This window comes from Ursus maritimus, unplaced genomic scaffold (genome assembly GCF_017311325.1).
Source record: "Ursus maritimus isolate PB19 unplaced genomic scaffold, ASM1731132v1 scaffold_14, whole genome shotgun sequence".
Lineage (NCBI taxonomy): Eukaryota > Metazoa > Chordata > Mammalia > Carnivora > Ursidae > Ursus > Ursus maritimus.
In genome coordinates this window covers 56995418-57014180 of record NW_024423786.1, presented here as the reverse complement: position 1 = coordinate 57014180, position 18763 = coordinate 56995418, and the positions used below count along the sequence as shown (strand labels likewise).

At 59.8% G+C, this 18763-nt stretch overlaps 1 protein-coding gene across 2 annotated transcripts; it reads left to right on the top strand.

The window, feature by feature from the left end:
* The first annotated feature begins 1819 nt into the window (after positions 1-1819).
* Positions 1820-18565, top strand: PWWP3A (PWWP domain containing 3A, DNA repair factor). 2 transcript variants are annotated; one of them, XM_040629680.1, is made up of 14 exons: positions 1820-1931; positions 2476-2604; positions 3194-3279; positions 4378-4448; positions 5856-6689; positions 7624-7725; positions 9514-9584; positions 10951-11027; positions 11673-11733; positions 13644-13719; positions 14140-14190; positions 14655-15091; positions 16544-16632; positions 18240-18565. In XM_040629680.1, the coding sequence occupies exons 2-14, from the start codon at positions 2548-2550 to the stop codon at positions 18292-18294; spliced, it is 2067 nt and encodes a 688-aa protein (XP_040485614.1). In that variant the 5' UTR covers positions 1820-1931; positions 2476-2547; the 3' UTR covers positions 18295-18565. The 2 variants fall into 2 exon arrangements, with proteins under 2 accessions (XP_040485614.1, XP_040485613.1); XM_040629679.1 differs by having other exon boundaries at positions 1827-1931; positions 5856-6695.
* Positions 18566-18763: the final 198 nt, after the last annotated feature.

The following is an 18763-nucleotide window of genomic DNA, read 5'->3' as shown; positions in this document are numbered from 1 at the left end:
AACCAAAGTAACGGGGTAGTCGTGACACCGACCTTCTGCGGTTCCCGCCATAAATGAGCTGGTAACTGTAAAGCGCTGGGATGCTGCCGTCACTACTGTTACGTGTCTACTCCACCAGACTGAGCTCCCTGAACGCCACTTTGCTCAGCACCGAACGCCCAGCCCAGGTAGCAGGCAGTCCCTGAAACAGCTGCCGCACACCCCACACCCGAGACGCCCGCTGCGCGCTGCTCGAGAGGCTACTGCTACAGGAGATCCAAGGACCAGCACAGACGCCGAGAGGACACCCTTGAACAAGGCACACCCTCTGGGGCTCAGTTCAGGCTTCCGGGAAGCACTCCCCCTGCAAACGCGGCGCCAACACCGCCGTCCTGCTCGAGCATCTGGGAGGGTCTCTGTGGATTTCGGCGAAGCCCACTGCGCTGCTGGAAACTCGCGGGACTCGTCTGCGCACGACGTACCGCACGGCTCTCGGAGCACATCTGACAGAGGCGAGACTGTGGGCCGGGGCTCTGAACGCCGGAAGGCCCGGGGCGGACGAGGTCAAGCAGCGGTCCGGGAAGGCCTCCTTGGCGCTGCCCCGCGCGGCCCAGCGTGCCGAGGGCCCGGCGGCGCGGCTTCCACCGCGGCTAACCTGCGGACGGCTGAGCGGCGTGTTAACCTCGTTACTGACCCACGACGACTGCAGCCACGTTCAGACCCACACACGGCCGAGGGCGAGCCGTTCCAAACCACGGCTGAACCCGCACTCTGCAAACGCGCCTCCGAACTCGGACTCCACTACCGTCGGCACCCATCCCACCCCCTCATTACGGCCCCAAGGGGACCTCAGCGGGCACCGTGCCCAGGCCCAGAGCCGCGGACACCGTCTACACCCGGAGGCGGGAACAGGGCGCAGCGTCGGTGGAGCTGGGCGGTTCCCGGCGGCAGCGCCTTCCTGCCCTCCCCCCCCCCCGCTTCCCCGGGCGTCAGCTCCGTCCCCTTCCTCCACCCACCCACCCACCTACAGGCGTCAGCTCCCCGCTCCCTGCCTGCCCTGGGCTTCCACGCTTCCGCCCCCACGCATCGGCCCCTGCGCCCTCCTGCCCCCCTACGCCTCCCTGCTCCTCTGCCCCCCTCCCCCCGGGCGTCGGCCTCTGCACCTCCCCGCCTCTCTGCCCCCCCGCCCCTCCCCCCCGGCGTCAGCCCCCGCGCCCCCCTGCCCCTCTGCCCCCCCAAGTTCCCCGCCCCTCCGCCCGCGGGGGGCGTGAAGCTCGGGGCCACAGGCCTGGCGGCGTCCGCTTGCTCAGGGTCACGGCTGGCCGACGCCTGGGGATTAAGCTGACAAGAGGCGACGCGACCCCGGGGCCCGGCCCACGCGCTGGTACCTGCTTCCCGGGCTGCGTTTAGCGGCTCCGCCGTGGGCACCGCGGCAGCACGTGGCGCCTCAGGACCATGAAGGTTCTGGAAGGCTCTGGAAGGTTCTCTCGGGCGGGGGGGGCAGATGGAGGGGGCGCCTTCTCCAGGCCGCGGCGCGCAGAGGCGGGTTCACAAAGAGAGCGGGGCCGGCCCGGACGGAGGCCGCCCGCTCGGCGCCCCTCGGCTTCGCACCCGCCCCCCTCCCGGCTTCCGTCAATCAACCGCGCGCGCGTCCGCGCAGCGCCTATCAGTCAACCGCGCGCACGCCTGCCCAGGCGGAAGGGGCGGGTCCCGGGGCGGCTACGCGCGCCCCATTGGTCGGCGGCGGGGGTGGGGCTTGGCGGCTCCGCGAAGCTGGCCCCGCCCCCGGCCCCCGGGGGGCGGTGGCGGCGGCGGCGGCGGCAGCGGCGGCGGTGAGCGCGGGCGCGGGAGGCGGCTGGGAAGGCGCGGGTGCCGCCGACGTTGGGCCGCCGTGGCCTCCTAGTCCTCCGCGCCGGGCTCGGGGACGCCGCGCTGCGGAAGCCGGGCGCCCGGTGAGCCCTGCGGGCTGTGTCCCGCGGGTCGGCCTGCGGGGGCTGAGGCGGCCGCGCCGGGCCTGGGGGGAGGGGCGAACCCCGAGAGGAGGGTCCCCGGGGGCTCGAGTCGGCCCCTGCCGCGTGCGCCCCCTTCCCTGCTCGCCGAGGCCCCGCCCTGCCGCGTGCACCCCCCCTTCCCCGGCCTATCCTCGAGCCCGGCCTCGGCCTGCACCCCTCTGCTGCGGTGCCCGTGGGCGGGCGGCCGGGAGGACAGCGGTGCAGCTGTCCCCGTCCTTTGAGGGACACCGCCGCGGCAGGCGCCGTCCTCTGCGCTTGGGGCCGAGTCCCCGCGCGGGGCGGGGCGGGGTGTGAGCGCGGGGCGGAGGCAGGCCTCGGGCGCGGGACGGTCTGTTCGGGAGCCGTTTGCACGTCTGCGGGCGTGAGCGCGGCCGTGTGGTGTGGGCGGCGGGCGTCCGAGGCCGGGCCGGGTCGCAGCGCGGTGCCACCACCGGCCCGGCCGTCCGCAGGCGGCCCCCGAGCCACTGTGCCAATTGTGTTGCAGGGCGCTCCGCGTCAGACCTGCAAGCGCCCCGGCTGTGCCCATTCGCTCCCCCTTGCCACATGAGTCCAAGTCATGACGGACGCCCAGTATGTCCTGTGCAGATGGGAGAAGCGACTGTGGCCTGCCAAGGTGACAGCCTTCGGTCTGTTGTTCCGGGGGCTGCGCAGGACTCTGGGGTGACAAGGAAAACCTCTGTCAGGAGAGACCTGGGAGGTCCTTCTGCGGAGGAACCAAGCCGAGCAGCTGACGCTTGGGTCTGTTGGCACCCGTCCTCGGTCCCCGCCGGATGGGGTTTCTGGTCTGGTGCTTACAAGGTTACGCTTCCCGAAGTGTCTTTTTTTCCACACTTAGGAAAAAAGAAACCCAGATTCAGCTTCAGAAAGGCGTGTGAGGCAGTGTGTAACTCGAGGCACTATCAGGAAGGGAGCCCTGCCCTGGGAAATAACGGGAGTGCTGTGGGGAGACTTTCTAGCAACAGGCCGGGGAGAGTGCCCGACTGCCAGGCCAAGGCCCTGCTCCCTGCCGGTGTCTGCCACTGACCCTGTGTGCCTTGGTTTCCCCCATCTTCGAAGTCACGGGATGGGACAGGATATTGCTGAAGTCCCCAGGTCGTGTGTTTTAAGAATTAGCTGCCGTCTGCATCTACGTGCTACTAGTGTTTGTGTTAACTGTTCCTCAGGTCTTCGTAACAACAGTTTTTTTTTCTTCTTTAATGTAGGTGTTGGCCAGAACTGAGATGTCGACAAAAAATAAAAGAAAGAAGGAATTTTTTCTAAGTGTTCAAATATTGTCCCTAGATGAAAAGTTAAGTGTTGTGGGTTTTTTTTAGTATTACTTTTGTGGGATTTCTGATACTGCATCCCCCCCTCCAAAAGTGAATTCCACTTTTAAGGGTTTAGTAATTTTTCAGTTATTGCAACAGAGTTGTGCTCATAATAATCTTAAGAGGAAAAGACTGGTTGGTGGTTGGTTTGTTTTTTTTAATGTCCCTTTGGAAATCGGAAGATCCATGTGAGGTACTCTGTGTAAGATCAGTGCGGAAATCGGGTGAATATAAATTATACACAGGGGAAACTCTTATTGGGGTTCACGTAGGGATGGTTCCTTCCTGCAGATTGGTGTGTCTTTTTCTCAGAAACTTGTGACAGGCCTATCAGTTTTGAAATGTTTGATGTCTCAGCTTGTCCGTCTAATAAGCAGCTACTGTTTAGTATTCAGAAGGCACATACTATGTGGAAGCACATTACTCTTTTGCTCTTGATTATCCGGAGATGGAAGAACATAATATTACCCAGGATGATTAAAACGCCCAGATCACGTATGATCATGGTATTGCTGTGTCTAAGGGAAGAATTCCCAATTCAGAAAGAATAAAACCTCGTCAGCTCCAGTTACAGCTTCCCCAGGTCCCCATCTCTCTTCAGAGCAGCCTCCTAAGCTTGCTTAGTCCCCAGCTCACACTTTCCCTGCGGCTGGGAAGGTAATTGAATACTCCAGTTTAAAAGGAACGCGCATCCTTTTAAACTAAAACACACCTGCTGGGCTGTAAACAGCTTTTAGTGACATTATCATCTACTCTGAAAATCTAACAAAGGAGTTATTTGCGCAGTTGAAAGTAGGATTCGCCTCATAAAAGTCACAATTTGAATTCATTTTTACTCTTAAATCCAGCCAACCTTTTCTGTCTTAAAAGGAAATAAAAAAAAACCACATTCACCAGGGTCCTCGCTGCCTCTAACCTCAGGCACGTAAATTCCTAGTTGGCTGTGACTTTTGGTTTAAGTTGAAGGTTGAGAAGAAATAAAATGAATCTAATTCTTTTGTCATCTAAAGAAAAACATGTTTGAAAATGTCTTCCTGGCCTTGGCTGGTAGCAGATAACGGGTGTTTCTGTCCCTGCAGAATTGAGGTGAGAAGCACAGACGTGGAAACCCTGAAGACGGCCCACATCGAACGGATCGCCTCCTCCCTGGGTAAGAGCATGTCTCTAAGTACCAAAGAGCCCGCGTGGGAGAATGGAAAGACCCTGCTCCCCAGGTCACCCTGAGCAGAAGGAGAAGAGGAAAAGGGATCTGTTTTCTTAAACCGTTCCAGACTTTGCTCCAGAACCGATCCTGTTCTTGACTCCCAGTGTGGCCCGCTGTGAGCACTGGAGTCTGCTGGTCACAGCCATGGCCTCCAGTGTGCATTTACCTCCGTGAGGAGGTGGGGGAGATGCTTCCTTCCCCGCCACCCCCTATCCCACAGGAAGACTAAAACTGCTCTCCGTGCTGGGTCATTCTCTGCCCGGGGTTTGAGAGCAGGGCTCGTGTATTTAAATTCCACAGCCAAGCTCTGGGGAGACCAGCATTGCTGTCGGGTGCCCGTGGTCCGCTGGGGCTCTCCTCGCAGACACCCACCCCCTTTGCCTTTCCTCAGCGGGAGGGAGGGCCCGAGCCCCACGGTGCTGGGGCTCACTGTGCGCTCGCCTGCTGGCAGCTCGGCAAACCTAAGCAGAAGTGTTTTCTGCCGCCGCAGAGTGGGGGCACGTACCCCCTGTAGCGAGCGCTCTTAGTCTCGTGGAAAGATTGACCAGAAATCCTTCCAATGGTGTGTATGAAATAGGGTCTGTTTTCCTCTGTCTTTGGGAAAACCGCTTTTGTTCAAAGCGGCATCCCCTGGACCTTAGGCAGCGTCCGCCACCGCCTCTCAGACGCTCATTTTCGTTTGCCTGGGTCGTGTGGGGCTGGGGGTCTGTAGGAACCGTTACTAGTAACCCGGGAAGGGGTCGTGCTCGCTGAGTTGTGATGTCACGTCCATCACCTCGTTCACGTAAATAGTGCCGTATCAGTGGGTCGGGGTGAGTCAAGGCAACAGCGGCAGTGAGGAGGTCAGGCTGAAATCTCCAGGCCCGCGATGCTCTTTTCTGGCTTGGAAACGCCCTCGCACAGAAGTACGGAAAATCCACCAGCCCACAATGGGTCCCTTTCATCCGCTGATTGTCACCCCCACCGCCACCCAAGAACACGTTGCAGACAGAGTTCTTTATGGAGTTGGCAAGGGTTTTTATTGAGCCTGATTGAAGTTGAAACTGTGAGGCTGGGAGGATTTGGGAAGCGTCTGAGTACGTTTTGCTGGTGGTATTTTTTTTGTGATCTGGAGGGATTTATCTTCGTAACCCAGTCAGGCTGGGGTCAGGCAGTTTGTTTGGAAAAGCGGAGCCCCGCAGCCCCGAACAATAGCTGTCATTTGTGGCCTTGTCCCGCTCCGGGAAAGACGGAGCTGAGAAGGGTCAGTCCTCCCTTCAGGTATGACAGCCCGAGTCAGTCGTAGGGGGCCCTGCTCTGACGGCAGTGCCAGACGCCTGGTCATCACCAGGCTTTGTTTCCTTCTCCCCGCAGCCTCCGAGAATGAGGTTCCTGCTGAACCCCTAGAGGAGCTGGCCTACAGACGCTCGCTTCGAGTGGCTCTGGATGTTTTGAACCAGAGAAGCAGTTTGCCTCAAGAAACCTCTTCAGGGGAAGAAAGAACTGCTCTGTCCTCAGGAGAGAGGCCTATGAAACTGGCCTCCTCGCTCTGTGACCCCAGCTCTTCTGGTCTCCGGGAAGACGTGCCGAGCAATTGTGGACCCCCGAGGAGGGAGCGTGTACGCCCGAGGCTGTCGGGCTCACCCCCTTGTAGAAAGGACCCCAAGTGCAAAGTGGACCACAGGAAGGCGCTCGGGAAAAACGAAAGCCCACGAGCCTTGGTGGTTCCTTCAGCCAGAGGTGGTTCTCAGGATGGCAGTGGATCGAGAATGTGCCGCAGAAGGCGGATGGCCCCGAGCAAAAGGGGAAGACATTTAGCACAGGAGCCTAGCTGGTGTCAGAGAGGACCTTCGCTCTCGGAGGGAGACAGTGAAACAGAGAGCAGCCCGGCAGCCCCCAGGTCACCTCCCTGCGTTAGGGAGGAGGGTCTGTGGGCCAAAGGGCGAGACCCGGGTTTGCCTTTGAGTGGCCCCACTGTGCTCCCGACCTCGGGGCGCCCCACCTGCCCAGATGCCCGAGGCCGCCCTGCCAAGCGGCTGTGCCCGGATGGCAGCCAGAGGCCGCCCGCCACGCAGCTGGGGCCGGGGGTGGCACCCAGGCAGGGGCCCGGGGGGGGCATGACTCTGCGCAGTGCTGCCAAACGCAGCCTGCCCGCCCCCCGCGCTTCCACGGAGGAGACCAGGAATCTTCGCTTCCTGCCGGAGGAAGGTGAAGGTCTGTGGCCGAGATTCGCTTGTGCTGGCGGAGGGCGGATCTGGGTTCTCTCGTGGCCAATGCAGCTCAGGCACTCGTGTGTTTTTTAACCTGATCCTGATGAGGTCGTATCAAACTAGAGGCAGAGCAAGGATTGCCGGATTGCTTTCTGTGTTTCCCACCGGCTTGTAATTATGACTAGTCCCAAATCCTTGTGTCTTTGTTCTGAACTGGAGAGGGCGTGGGGCACCGGGCCGAGCCTGGTGGCTGCACTGAGGCTGCGGCCGCACCCCCAGGGCCAGGCTCTGACAGACGTGTAGGAGCGCAGCGCACGCCTCCTGAGCGGGCAGGAATCTCAGAAGTGATTCACTCGCTCACCGGGCTCCCGGCTTTTTCCCGGTTCCTGTGGAGACGCACTTTTGTGCGGCGACAGTCATGCGCAGTGGCTCCTTTCGTTTGAGCGTGGCCGCGTCCCTCTTTCTTTTGAGCTGCTGATTGAGAGCTGTTAGTTTCTGTGGGCTTCCGTGCCTGCAGACCCACTGTCTACACACGTCCTCCGGTTTCTGCCTTGAGTTTAAACGTCATGTGTTTAGACTCGGTGTCCGGCCCATACGGAGGCGGCAGGAAGGGGAGCCGCAGCCTGTCCCCGCGTCCCCCCCGGCCGCTTCAGCGCTGGAGAGACCGAGCCCCCAGCCGTCCCCTTGCTCTGCTTACACCGCAGCTTGTGCGCTTGCCCCTCGGCCTCTCTCCCCCCACCCTCTTTGTCTCTCGTTTATTTTTCCTGTAAGTGTCCTTTGACGAGAGCGTACCCACTCTGCATCTGGCGACGTGGGAATCTGTAATACGGAATCTGTTATGTTTGCGTCGACGGTCGTGTATCAGGAAGTGGGTTTCTTGGGCTGAGTCTCTGAGACGGTGACAGTGAAATCTGATCCCCCATCACTGGCAGACCGTCAGTCTTCAGGAGAGTCAGTGGAGTTCAGTCCCATTCGTTCCATTCTGGAGGAAGACGAGGACGACGAGGAGCCGCCCAGAATCCTTTTCTATCACGGTAAGTCTGGAGAAGCAGTGAGAGCATGTGCTGCCGCTCGAGGGGAGCCCCTGGGCAGAGGCGGCCGGCGTCCCTGCCGTCTTCGGCTAAACGTCTCTCGCTGCTTTATTTTCTTCCTGCTGGCACACTGCTCCCTGTGCGTGTCGTCCTGTCCCCTCCGTGGGACGGAAGGACAGCCAAGTGCAGAGTTGGGAGTTGCCACTGTTGGGGTGTGGCCTGGCGCTGCCTCCAGACGTTGGGGGATGGCAGTTGCAGGTCTGTCCAGAGAGGCAGGGTGTCCGGCCAGAGGCAGTGGGGCCGGGACCCCTCCCATGCGCACGGGCTGTCCGCAGCAGAGCAGACATGCGTAGGTGCACGCCCCCAGTTCTCTTTGTGGAAGGACTGGAAATAAAGACCCAGGATCCTGAACCAACTACCGACAGCAACGTAGTCTGTTTCGTGGAGTCCGTCAGAATGAATTTCGTTTTTAGACTCACCCACTGATTCTTCGTTTTAACGTCGTCTGGGGTTTTATAGCCTTCTCGTTATGAAATAATAACAGATTCATAAGATGTTGTAAAAATAATATGCGGAAGTGGGGGGAACCTCTCCAGGGGCGACACCCGGCGCCTGGGGAGGCCGACGCTGGTGCGGCAGGCAGGGCGTGCCCTTGTGACTCGGCTCCTGTCCGCCGGCCGGCAGCACCTCTCCGTATCTGTGGTACAGGCGTGCGTTGCTCTTTGTGCCCTGATGATAACTCGGACACAGTTTACACTTGCCTGTGGTCTTCTGATAACTCTTTGCAGCCACTGCTCGTTCCTCACCGAGCCCTCCCCCGCCATCAGGTGCCTTGATGGTTCCACGCCTGGGGGCCTGCGACGTGCCTGGCACGTGCCTCTGGGAAAGAACCGTGCAGGCTTCGCTCCCAGGAGTGGGACTTACTCGGCCAGAGAAGGGGCGCCGTGCCTTTGTCTAAAAGGGCACTTTCGCCCACCTGCTGCCGGCGGGGGCCCAGGTCACCACAGCCCCGAGAAACCCCCTGGTTTTTGCTTCCATTTGATTTTGTCTTGTCCCCCCCACTCCGGCAGCCTGACGTCCGTCTGGGTGTTTCCCGTGACCTATTTGTCCTCACGGGGCCCTGACGGTTCTCACCAGATGGATGACAGTCCTTTGCACGCTCACTGCGGACGTTTTCCTGTCCACAGACCTTGCCTCGCGGCCACGCTGGCCTCCAGGGCACCGCGGGAGCGGGGCTCGTTTTGCCTCCGCTTGGAAAGCAGCCTCTCGTGTCTGCAAGCTTTCGTTACCTCATTGTTTCAACATTTAAATGATCCGTTTTGGAGTTTGTATTTGGTTGGAAATCCTGTTAAATTTTGTTCAGAGATACTTACGTGGTCACTGGATGATGATTTTGGTTATTCATTATTTTCTTCCTTTGAAGATAAAGCCCGGTTTTTGAGACTGAGGAGCTTTCTAGGAATTTGCTTCTTTTGTTGGAGTTTCTGTGCCACACTCTTTTTAAAAAATGTTTGAGTCTGGAATAATTTGAGATTTATGGAGTAGTGGCCACAGCGGTACAGAGTTGACTCCGACTTGTCCCCGCTCAGCAGCAGCACGCGTCACCCGTGCTCAGTCGCCAGCCAGCGTTGTCATGAGACTACCTTCCAAACCGTGGGCACGACACATGACCTCTGACCAGAGTCAGGTTTAAGGGACCGGCAACAATTGCGGTTTCTTCAGTTGGTGCATTTGGTGTGGGATGTGGCTCTGACTTGCTATTTATTTTTTTGTCTGTCTTTTTAATTCTAGAACCACGCTCGTTTGAAGTAGGAATGCTGGTCTGGCTTAAACACCAGAAATACCCCTTCTGGCCCGCAGTGGTAAGCACCAGCGGCCTCGGGGACACCCCACTGAAGCCCCTGCACTTCTGCTCCCTCGCCCCCCATTTGTGTCTGCTGGGGCCCGGGAGAGCTCTTTACTGGGGGAAACCGACGGCCTTGTAATTCTAAACAGGGTTTCTGGAGACGTTTACTGAGTAAGGGGAGTTGGATATTTTGGCACAGTTGAGCATGAGGGTCCTAGGTCCAGTCATGACTGAGCAGGCTCAGGAAAGCCTGCCTAAGACAATGTGTGCAGCTTGCTGATTTCTAATACCGTGCGCCCAGGACTTTCTCCTGTGGGAGCTTTTAAATTGCTCAGATTTCAGGGTGGGGACCGGTTGTGCGTGTGCGGTGGAATTCCTGGCTCTGCTTTCTCCGTGTGCCTGGACGGCGCGGGCTGTCCGTTTACCCTTTAGGCCAAGGCAGCATGCCGGCTCCTCGCCTTCCTTCTTCTCCAGCGTAGACAGCATTCCCAACGGTTCAGCTCTAGGGCTTTAGTAGTGAGAAATAAGTGACTGTAAATCTGGAAGGGTGTTTGCAGGAGCTGGAGACACTCCTGTTGTCGCCGTGAGGCTGACCTCCCATGGGCAGCATGGCCTCCTTGGAGGGGGCGGACCAGCTGTAGCAGCGGTAGGGTCAACATCTGTGCGGGGTTTGCCGGGCAGAAGGTGGAGCTTGAAGAGACGTGCAGGTGAAGTGCGGGTGTCCGTGCAGCGTCTCTGCACCATTGTGGGGGGTCGTGTATCGGGGCTCCTTGGCCTCCCTTCAGTACTCACTTCATGGCAGGCGCTCGTTTCCCCTGTGATTGGCACCCTTTTCCTGGACCTCTCCTCCTCATTTTCACCAGTTCCCTGGGGGCCCTGCTGGGTCTCCAAGGTCACAGGTTCCTGGCGCCAGCTCTGGTGTACGGCTGCGCTGGGGACACGCGGGTGGGGGGGGGTACCCCTGGGCAGGGAGGAGGCTGGTCTGAGTCAGGCATCGCCGCCTCTGCGTCCTCGGCTGGTCCCACCTGCCTGAGCTCACTGCTCATCCCGAGAATGCGAATGAGCCCGTCCTGCTGAGTCCAGAGAGCGGCGCGCGCAAGGGTGGCGGGTAGCAGCAGGCTTGGGTCTTTCTGTGATGAGAGAGGACAGAGCCCCGTGCGGCCTGCTGCTGTTCACCTGTGGGCACCGTGTGGTGCAAGCAGCAGACGGGGTGGCGTCTGAGCCTCCGACCTGGGGGCTTGGCCTTTGTGCCCCCAGCCAGTAGCATTCCTTATCACACGCCAGCCATGCGCCATCTTGCACGGTGAAAAGAAGTCAGGAAGGTATTTCAAACACGTGGCCTCTTCTGGGTTCTTGATGCTTTGTTTTGGATTTGCCAACAGGTCAAGAGCGTCCGGCGAAGAGAGAAGAAAGCCAGTGTGCTCTTTATCGAGGGGCACATGGATCCGAAAGGGAGAGGGTAACCCAGCTGTCCGCTCTCTGCAGACGCTTCCCGGGTGAAGGCCTGACGGCTCGGGGGCGCCGGGAGTGTGGGGAGGGGGCCGGGGTCCAGGGCTAGGATGGTCTCTCGTGCCCCCTGCGATCCAGCTCCCCGGAAGAGGAGTCCAGACAGAGGCTGTGTTGAAAGGGACTGCTCAGACAGTCCAGTTTCCAAACCTCATTTGCCGACTTTGAAAGGCAGCCCAGTTAGACGCACAGTGGATCCCGCCCGTTCCCCTAAACCGTACTCCAGTTTGTCGTCGGAGGTGCTGTGAGCAGCGACCCTGCCTCCACCTGTTTTGCTGTTTGGTTAGTTGTCCGGTAATCTGCTACCAATCCTTAATCTTGGGATGAAAATGCACCCTCCTGTGCCTGTCTGCTCAAAGGCACTTTGGAAACACGTTTCGGACCCTCTGGCCCCCGGGTGCTGCCTCCATCTCCCATAGGTGGCCAGGAATGTGTGTGTCTCACCACGTCCCCTAGGGCCTGTCTCGGGCTTCCTGGGGCAGCTGCTGCTGGCAGAGGTCCCCACGGTCCCTACTAGTTTCATCAGAGGAGAGGGAACCATCGTCCTGACTTATGAGATGATGTTCCTTCACGGTAACTTTCATTTCTCTGCTTCTAGCATCACAGTGTCTCTCAAAAGATTGAAGCACTTTGATTGCAAAGAGAAGCAGGCCCTCCTGGTAGGTGCATTGTTGTTCATGCCCCCGTAAGGGGCCGCCGTGGCGGCCGGGAGCTGTGCACTCCCGCGTGATGGGGTCTGTCGGGCTCAGCTCCAGCCGTTCCTGGTGGGGAGCACCACGGCCCTGGGAGGTTGCCGGCCATCCCCCCACTGTCCAGGCAAGGGAACAGCCTTTGGCGCAGAGGACGGTTTGCACGGGTGCGAGGCCGGCGTCTCGGTGCAGGCGATGGTTCGGAGGCTGTGCCTGCACGGTGCCGAGGGCACAGCAGGCCTGCAGGTGTGCACGGGGAGGGGGGGGCGGGGGGAGGCCTGGGGGGCCTGAGTGCTCGGCTGCAATGGCGCCCCACAGGGGCCTTCCTGGGCTTGCCAGTGGCTGAGCCCCCCAGGTGCCGTGGCTGGCCCTTGATCGTACACTGAGCCCAGTAGCCACGAGGCGCTTGTCCGTTCCACCCGCTGTCTGTGCAGCCCTGAGGTGCTGTGTGTGTTACACCAGCTTTCCCAATACAAACCCCACCGAGGGGAGGGGTCTTCTAGCCTCCTCCCGCCCCCGTGCAGTTCTTGTCCCAGCCCAGTGAGCGGGTTCCTGGCTCCGCGTCACAGCCTTCCTGTCGGCGTGGACTGCCTGGGACCTCGACGGGGGAGGCGGTCCCGGGAGCCCTCTGCCCACCGGCTGTCTCCCTGAGCAGAGCAGACATGGGCTGCGGTGTGGGCGGGCGTTGGGAAGGTGGGCACCCACGTCAGACCCCAGCCTTCTCTTTCTTCCACGGATGTGTGTGTCCCTGTGAGGTGATTCTGCTTCTGTCCTGTCTGTTGTGAGTGTGGTCACCACTGCTTCTGAGCGGCAGCCCGTCCTGGGCAGCCAGTCCCTGTCCGGACACCCGTGGGCGGGGCCCGGTTCTGAAAGAGGGCCAGCCATGGCCTCAGGAGCTTCCATGCTCCCTGAAGCACAAGCCCACGAGTGCGGGGAGCTGGTCACCCAACTTCCCAGGCCAGGGGCTGGCCCTGACCCCACGGCCACTCTCGGAAATCTGGATAGCTTTCCCAAAATGGGGGGGAGTCAGAAAGGAGAGCAGGAATCTTGCTTTGAGGTCTGGGTGCCCCAAACACGGACCTGTGTTTTGTGACAAAGGTGGTGTGTGGCCTTACATAATCCAAATGCTGGGACGAGGCCTATTGCCCGTCTTCCTGCTCCCCGAGAAAAGCCAGGCCCACCTGTGAAGTGGGGTGCACGGGGCCACTGAGGGGTTGTTTCGGTGGCAAGAGCTCCGCCCCCTGGAGCCACTGTTCGGACTGACCTGGTCTGTTGATGGTCCGGCCCGGTGTCACAGTCCTGGTTTTGAGCCCCACCTTCCCGAGCAAGGAGCGGCAGCGCCTGCTGTCCCTATGTCCCACACCCGCCCCGTGCCGCGGCCACAGGAAGAAGGCCAGGCTGAGGTGGCCATAACCCAGGAAGTGGATCTCAGGTAGGGAGCCATCGTCCCAGCTCAGGTGTCCTCACCGGTGCATTGTCCTCAGTTTGCAGGTGAGGACCTTGAGGCCTAGGTGGTGCCCTGACCGGTGGCCGAGTATCCTTCGGTCCTAGGGCAGCACTTCCTCCTGACTGAGCCAACACCATTCTAGGCCAAGCGTACAAAGATATCTCTTAGAAGGATTTGTTTTGCGTGACTTTCAAGTCTTGTTTGGGTAACATCAGCCACATGTTGGGGTGCCCCCAGCTGTCCTGTCCCAGAGCACACCGCTCCCACGTGACCACTTTCTGAGCAGCTGGGCCTTTCCCCATGTGACCTCAGCAGCCCTGCATGGGGGCATCTGCCGACTCGGTGGCCTAGACGCAGGAGGTGAGGGCACAGGGAGGGTTGGAGGATCCCCTGTGGCCTCTTGCTGACAGCTGCCGTCTGGGTCTTGTTGCAGAACGAAGCCAAGGAGGACTTTGACCAGGCCATCGGCTGGTGCGTCTCCCTGATCACTGACTACAGGGTCCGGCTGGGTACGTGGGCCTGCATGCCCTCGGACAGAGGGACTGGGCTGGGGGCAGAGCACAGGCCTGTTTTGCATGGCCATCCGGCCTGGGCTTGTGGCAGTCTTGTCCCCAACAAGGGCAGGTGGGCAGACTCCCGGGAGAGACGGAGATACTGGGTGTGAACGGAAGGTGGAGTTTGCTTCGAATCAAAGAGTTGGTTTCCATCCACCACAAGTCTGGCCATTGGGAATCCTTAGACAGTAGCCTTTCTAGGTGTCTCCAGGGGCGTGTGGCACCGTGACGGCAGCGTTGGTGTTGGTGTCCCGTCCGCCTTCTCGGGAAGGGGTCCGGGTGGAGCTGACGCGGGGCAGGCACGCTGACCCTGGTCCCTCAGGGTGGTCCCGGAGCGCCTCTGACGCTGTGACGGGGCTCCTGCCTCCTTTGCAGGCTGCGGCTCTTTTGCTGGCTCTTTCCTGGAATATTACGCCGCCGATATAAGTAAGTGCGCCGGCTCCTCTTCAGAGGAGCAAAGCAACCGTGCTATGTGTCTGAAGCTCGGGAGGCTGTTGTTGGGCGGAGCCTGTGCTGTCCCGAGGCTGACCCTAGATTGCCTGGAACAGGCACGATGCCGGCCACCCCCCTGTCCGCCGGGCACCCGGCCTCTTCTCCAAGATGTGTGAACGGTGGCGCTTTGCACCTGCCTTCCTGGTTGCTCGAGTTTTGGGTGAACTCATAGTCCCACCGTAGCCCTGGGGCTCTGCTCGTGTGGGCCACACTGGTGTCCAGCTGAGCTGGGGAGAGACGTGGGGTCCCACAGAGGAGGAGCCCTTAGGGCTGTGGTGGTTGTGCCCGGGGGCCCGGGGGGCCTCTCCCACAGAACCCCCAGACAGCACAGCGAAGGGAGGAGGAGGGAGCCCTCCCACACAGGCTGGCAGTCCCACGGGTGTGTCGTTGGTCTGCAGGTTATCCCGTCCGCAAGTCCATCCAGCAGGATGTCTTGGGGACCAGGTTCCCACAGCTGAGCAAGGGAGACCCCGAGGAGCCTGTGGTGGGGAGCCCCCAGAGGAAGAGGCGTCCCTACAGGAAGGTGCTCCCTGACCGGTCCCGGGCTGCCCGGGACCGGGCCAACCAGAAGCTGGTGGAGTACATCGTGAAAGCGAGGGGCACTGAGGGCCACCTGCGGGCCATCCTGAAGAACAGGAAGCCGTCACGGTGGCTGAAGACGTTTCTGAATTCGGGACAGTACATGACGTGCGTGGAGACGTACCTGGAGGATGAGGAGCAGCTGGACCTGGTGGTGAAGTACTTGCAGGGCGTCTACCAGGAGACAGGCAGCAGGACGCTGGCGCGGATCAACGGCGACAGGATCCGCTTCATCCTCGATGTTCTTCTGCCTGAAGTGAGTCGAGTAGACGGCAGGGCTGCCGTGCACAGTGACGGGTGGGGGGTCTGCAGCCGGGGCCCGGAACCCGGGCCACCAGCCACACGGGGCTGGGGTTTGGTGCGGGGACGTCATTCTCCGGAAGTGTGCCCGGGAGGCCATGGCAGCGTGGAGCCCGGCGCCCGCCTTGGCCTTCCCCGGGTGGTGTGACAGGGCCTTAGTGTATAGACCCCGTGGCCAGTGCGGGGGGACGAGAGCCGCGTGCTTTGTCCCCGTGTGCACGTGGACACGTTTCTGGAATCGATGTTGCTTGTGGAAAGGGCTGCTGTAATTCTCCTGGATGGCCAGCCGGGGTTCGGCTGGGCAGAAGCACACACGCGACTCCTTTGGTCATTTTGAAGGTCGGGGCCCTGGTGGGCGTGTGTGGGCACGCGTGGGAGAAGTTACCAAGGTCAAAGATTTTTGCCTTTATAACTGGAAGCTTCAAATATATACGAAAGGAAAACAGCATCAGGAAGCCTGCGTGCCCGGCACCCAGTTGGGGTAGTGACCTCACTCTGTTTGTGTTTCTAGCTCCCTCCCGATTATTATGGGGGGATTCCCCAAAGTTTTTTATGCTTAAGTACAGCAGTGTGTGTCTTTAAGGAAGGGGTGGTTCTGCCCCAGCGACACTGGTCCCCGTGTGGGGACGGCTGTGGTTCTCACGAGGTGGGGGCAGTGCTGCTGCTAACCCCTCAGTACTCGGGACGCCCCCCAAGAGCGGCCTGCCGATGTCAGCAGTGCCCAGGGTGGAGGGGGCGGGGGAGGCCCTGTTCTAGACGTTAAGCTCTGTTTGACTTGTAAGATTTTATTTTGAAGTGATCTCTATGCTCAGTGTGGGGCCGGAACTCAGGACCCTGGGACTGAGAGTCGCGAGCTCTCCCAAACGAGCTGGCCACATGCCCCACACAGGCTCCTTCCTCGCTGGCCACACGCCCCACACAGGCCCCGCATGGGGCTCACTGCTCGGTGGGGAGCCTGCTTCTCCCTCTGCCCGTCATGCGCCCCTCCCCCAAATGAATAAAGTCTTTAAAAAAAATAAAAAATCACGTTTTTAGTAACCACAGTTCTGTTTCTTCTGAGGAAAAGAGCAAGGATTTCTCCGCATCACACGTGCCATGTGCTTGGACGATCGCTGTGCGTTTTTCCTGTTGTTTGAACACTGTGAACTCACGAGTTTTCACACACGGGCTTGTTGGTTTTGGTCCTGCCTCATTTTCTGCTTTTAGTGACATGAACTCTTGTGTCTCATCCCAAAGACCACGTCATGGATGTGACGCAGAAGAGTCCCTGCGAGCAGAGGCCTCACAGATCCCGTGCGTGTCTGTGGGAGCTGCTCCGAAGTTGCACTGGGCCCCACGCGCACCCCTCGAGCTCCACGGGCAGCACGGACCCGCTGCCCGCGGCTGAGCGCCCTCTGCCCTCTTGCAGGCCATCATCTGCGCGATTGCGGCTGTGGACGCCGTGGATTACAAGACAGCCGAGGAGAAGTACCTCAAGGGACCGTCCCTCAGCTACCGGTAGGCTGCTCAGGGCGCTGCCCCCACGCCAGCGGCGGCGTGGCTTGAAGGGCTTGCGTTTGCCGTGCTGGCGGCTGGGGCTCGAGGCCCCTCTTGCCCACACGCTGATCCAGGTGCGGTGGGTGAATGAACCACATACTCCGTTGGCTAGGAGTTGCCAGAGGGACCCTGTGAAGCCAGCGTTTGGCCGCGTTCTCCTTGGGCATGTCCCCGAGCCGGTCACAGCAGGCAGAGCTGGACCCCGGCCCACGCCGCGGCCCGCAGGCCGTCCACCGGGGCTGCTCCCTGGGCGCGTTTCACGGGCTCCCGTTTACATTTCGAGCTCTCTCCCCTTGCCCCAGTGCCGTGGCCGTTTGAGAAAGCACAGGAAGATTACACGGCAGCGGTCGCCCCGGGCCCTTCCTAGCTGGTCGGAAGAATGCCGTGATGAAGATGCTTCTCTTCCGTTGGTGTGGTTAGCCGCTCTGGGGTTTTTGGCCCCCAGAGCCTCTAATCCCGTCTCTGGGCTTGCTGCCAGGCCTTGCTGGGAACAGGCTGGGCCCGCGTGGCAGTGACAGGCTGAAGACTCAACTAGAGTCACAGTCCAGGGTCTCTGTCCAGGGTCGACTGGGCCCAGCGTCACGGATGCTGGACGGCGAAGTTGGCTCCCAGGAGGCCGCGCTCCTTCCCGGGGAGGGTGCTGCCACGTGCCAGGAGGCCAGGAGGTCTCGATCGGTGGGGAGGCTGCCTGCAAAGCCATCCACAGAAGAGTCCGTCTGGCTCTGTGTGCAGGAGTCAGCGGAACACGAAGGGCCTTTGGCAGCGGGGAGACTTGGTGTTTCTGTCCCTGGATCTGGCCCAGCGCGGTGCCCTCGACGCAAATACAGAATAGGGTTCTTGGGAGAGCAGGGTCGGAGCCAGTGCGTGCCCCCCGTCTAGCCAGGCGCTTTCCTCCTCCACGGCCAAGGGCCTGGCCGTTGTGCCTGTGAGGACGATTGTCCGTCTTCACACTCTGCCGCTGCTCTTGACCTGCCGTGGACATTTCGGGTGCACCACGTAAATGATGTTGGCCGTGCCGATGGTGGCAGAGGCCTCCTTCTCTGGACTCGAGGGACGCGGTCTCTAACCAAGTGCCGGCTGGCCCCGCCCCCACAGCCATCGACCTCCTTCCCCCTCGGCTTGTGGTGACACCTCCAGGGGTGCCCACCAAGCAGCCACGTGCTCACGTGGACTTGCTCACTGTCAGAATCCGTGTTCTTTGTTGCTATCGCCAACCCGGGGGGGGGGGGTGCCCCAAACACCTGTTAATGTAATTCTTCTTATCAGGGAGTTGTTCAATTAGGATAACTTGATAGTTCACACTCTTTAAAAAGTTGTTTGTTTTAAATTGTGATAAAACGCACAATGTTCCAAAATATAAAATGTTCCATCGTAACCGTCTCTAAGTGCACAGCTCCGCAGCATGAAGCACACTCACCCTGTCCTGCAGCCACCCCCACCCTCCGTCTCCAGAACTTTCCATCTCCCCACACGGAGACTCTCTCCCCAGGAAGCATGGACTTGTCTATTTCATATTCTAAGACAAGATGAATTACTAAAATGAGGTTTTCTCCTTTTATTTTCTGAAGGGAAAAAGAAATATTTGATAACCAACTCCTAGAAGAAAGGAGTCAGCGGTGCTGACGCTGGAGGGGCCGCCGCGGCTCTTGCGGCTGGGGCGTGAGCGCGGTCTGCAGGGCCGGGGCCCAGAGTGTGCTCGCTTCTCTTCTGTGGGTGCGCTTTTCCTGGCTTTTTTGGAAGGTATGGTTCCTGAAAGGTTTTTGAAAGAAAAATGTGTTTTATTTTCCTGCATATCGTTACTTGTGACTGTACTGTATTGTTTAATATAAGGTGCACATTTGGGTTTATGTTAAAAAGCACTGTATCCAACATTAAACAGGAGTTTTAAGAAAGAGCCTGATGTGAGTGCATTCCTGCAGAACACGTGTGTGTTTTCTATGGTTCCCTGTTCTGGAGGCAGCCCCGAGGCCGCGGTGCCGCTCTCCTGTTTCCTCGCGTTGCAGCGTCTGCTGTGACTCCCTGTGCCGGGAAACATGTGCGGCGGTACCGGTCCGGCAGCCGCTTTCCACCCCATCCCCGTGTGGGCAGTGCG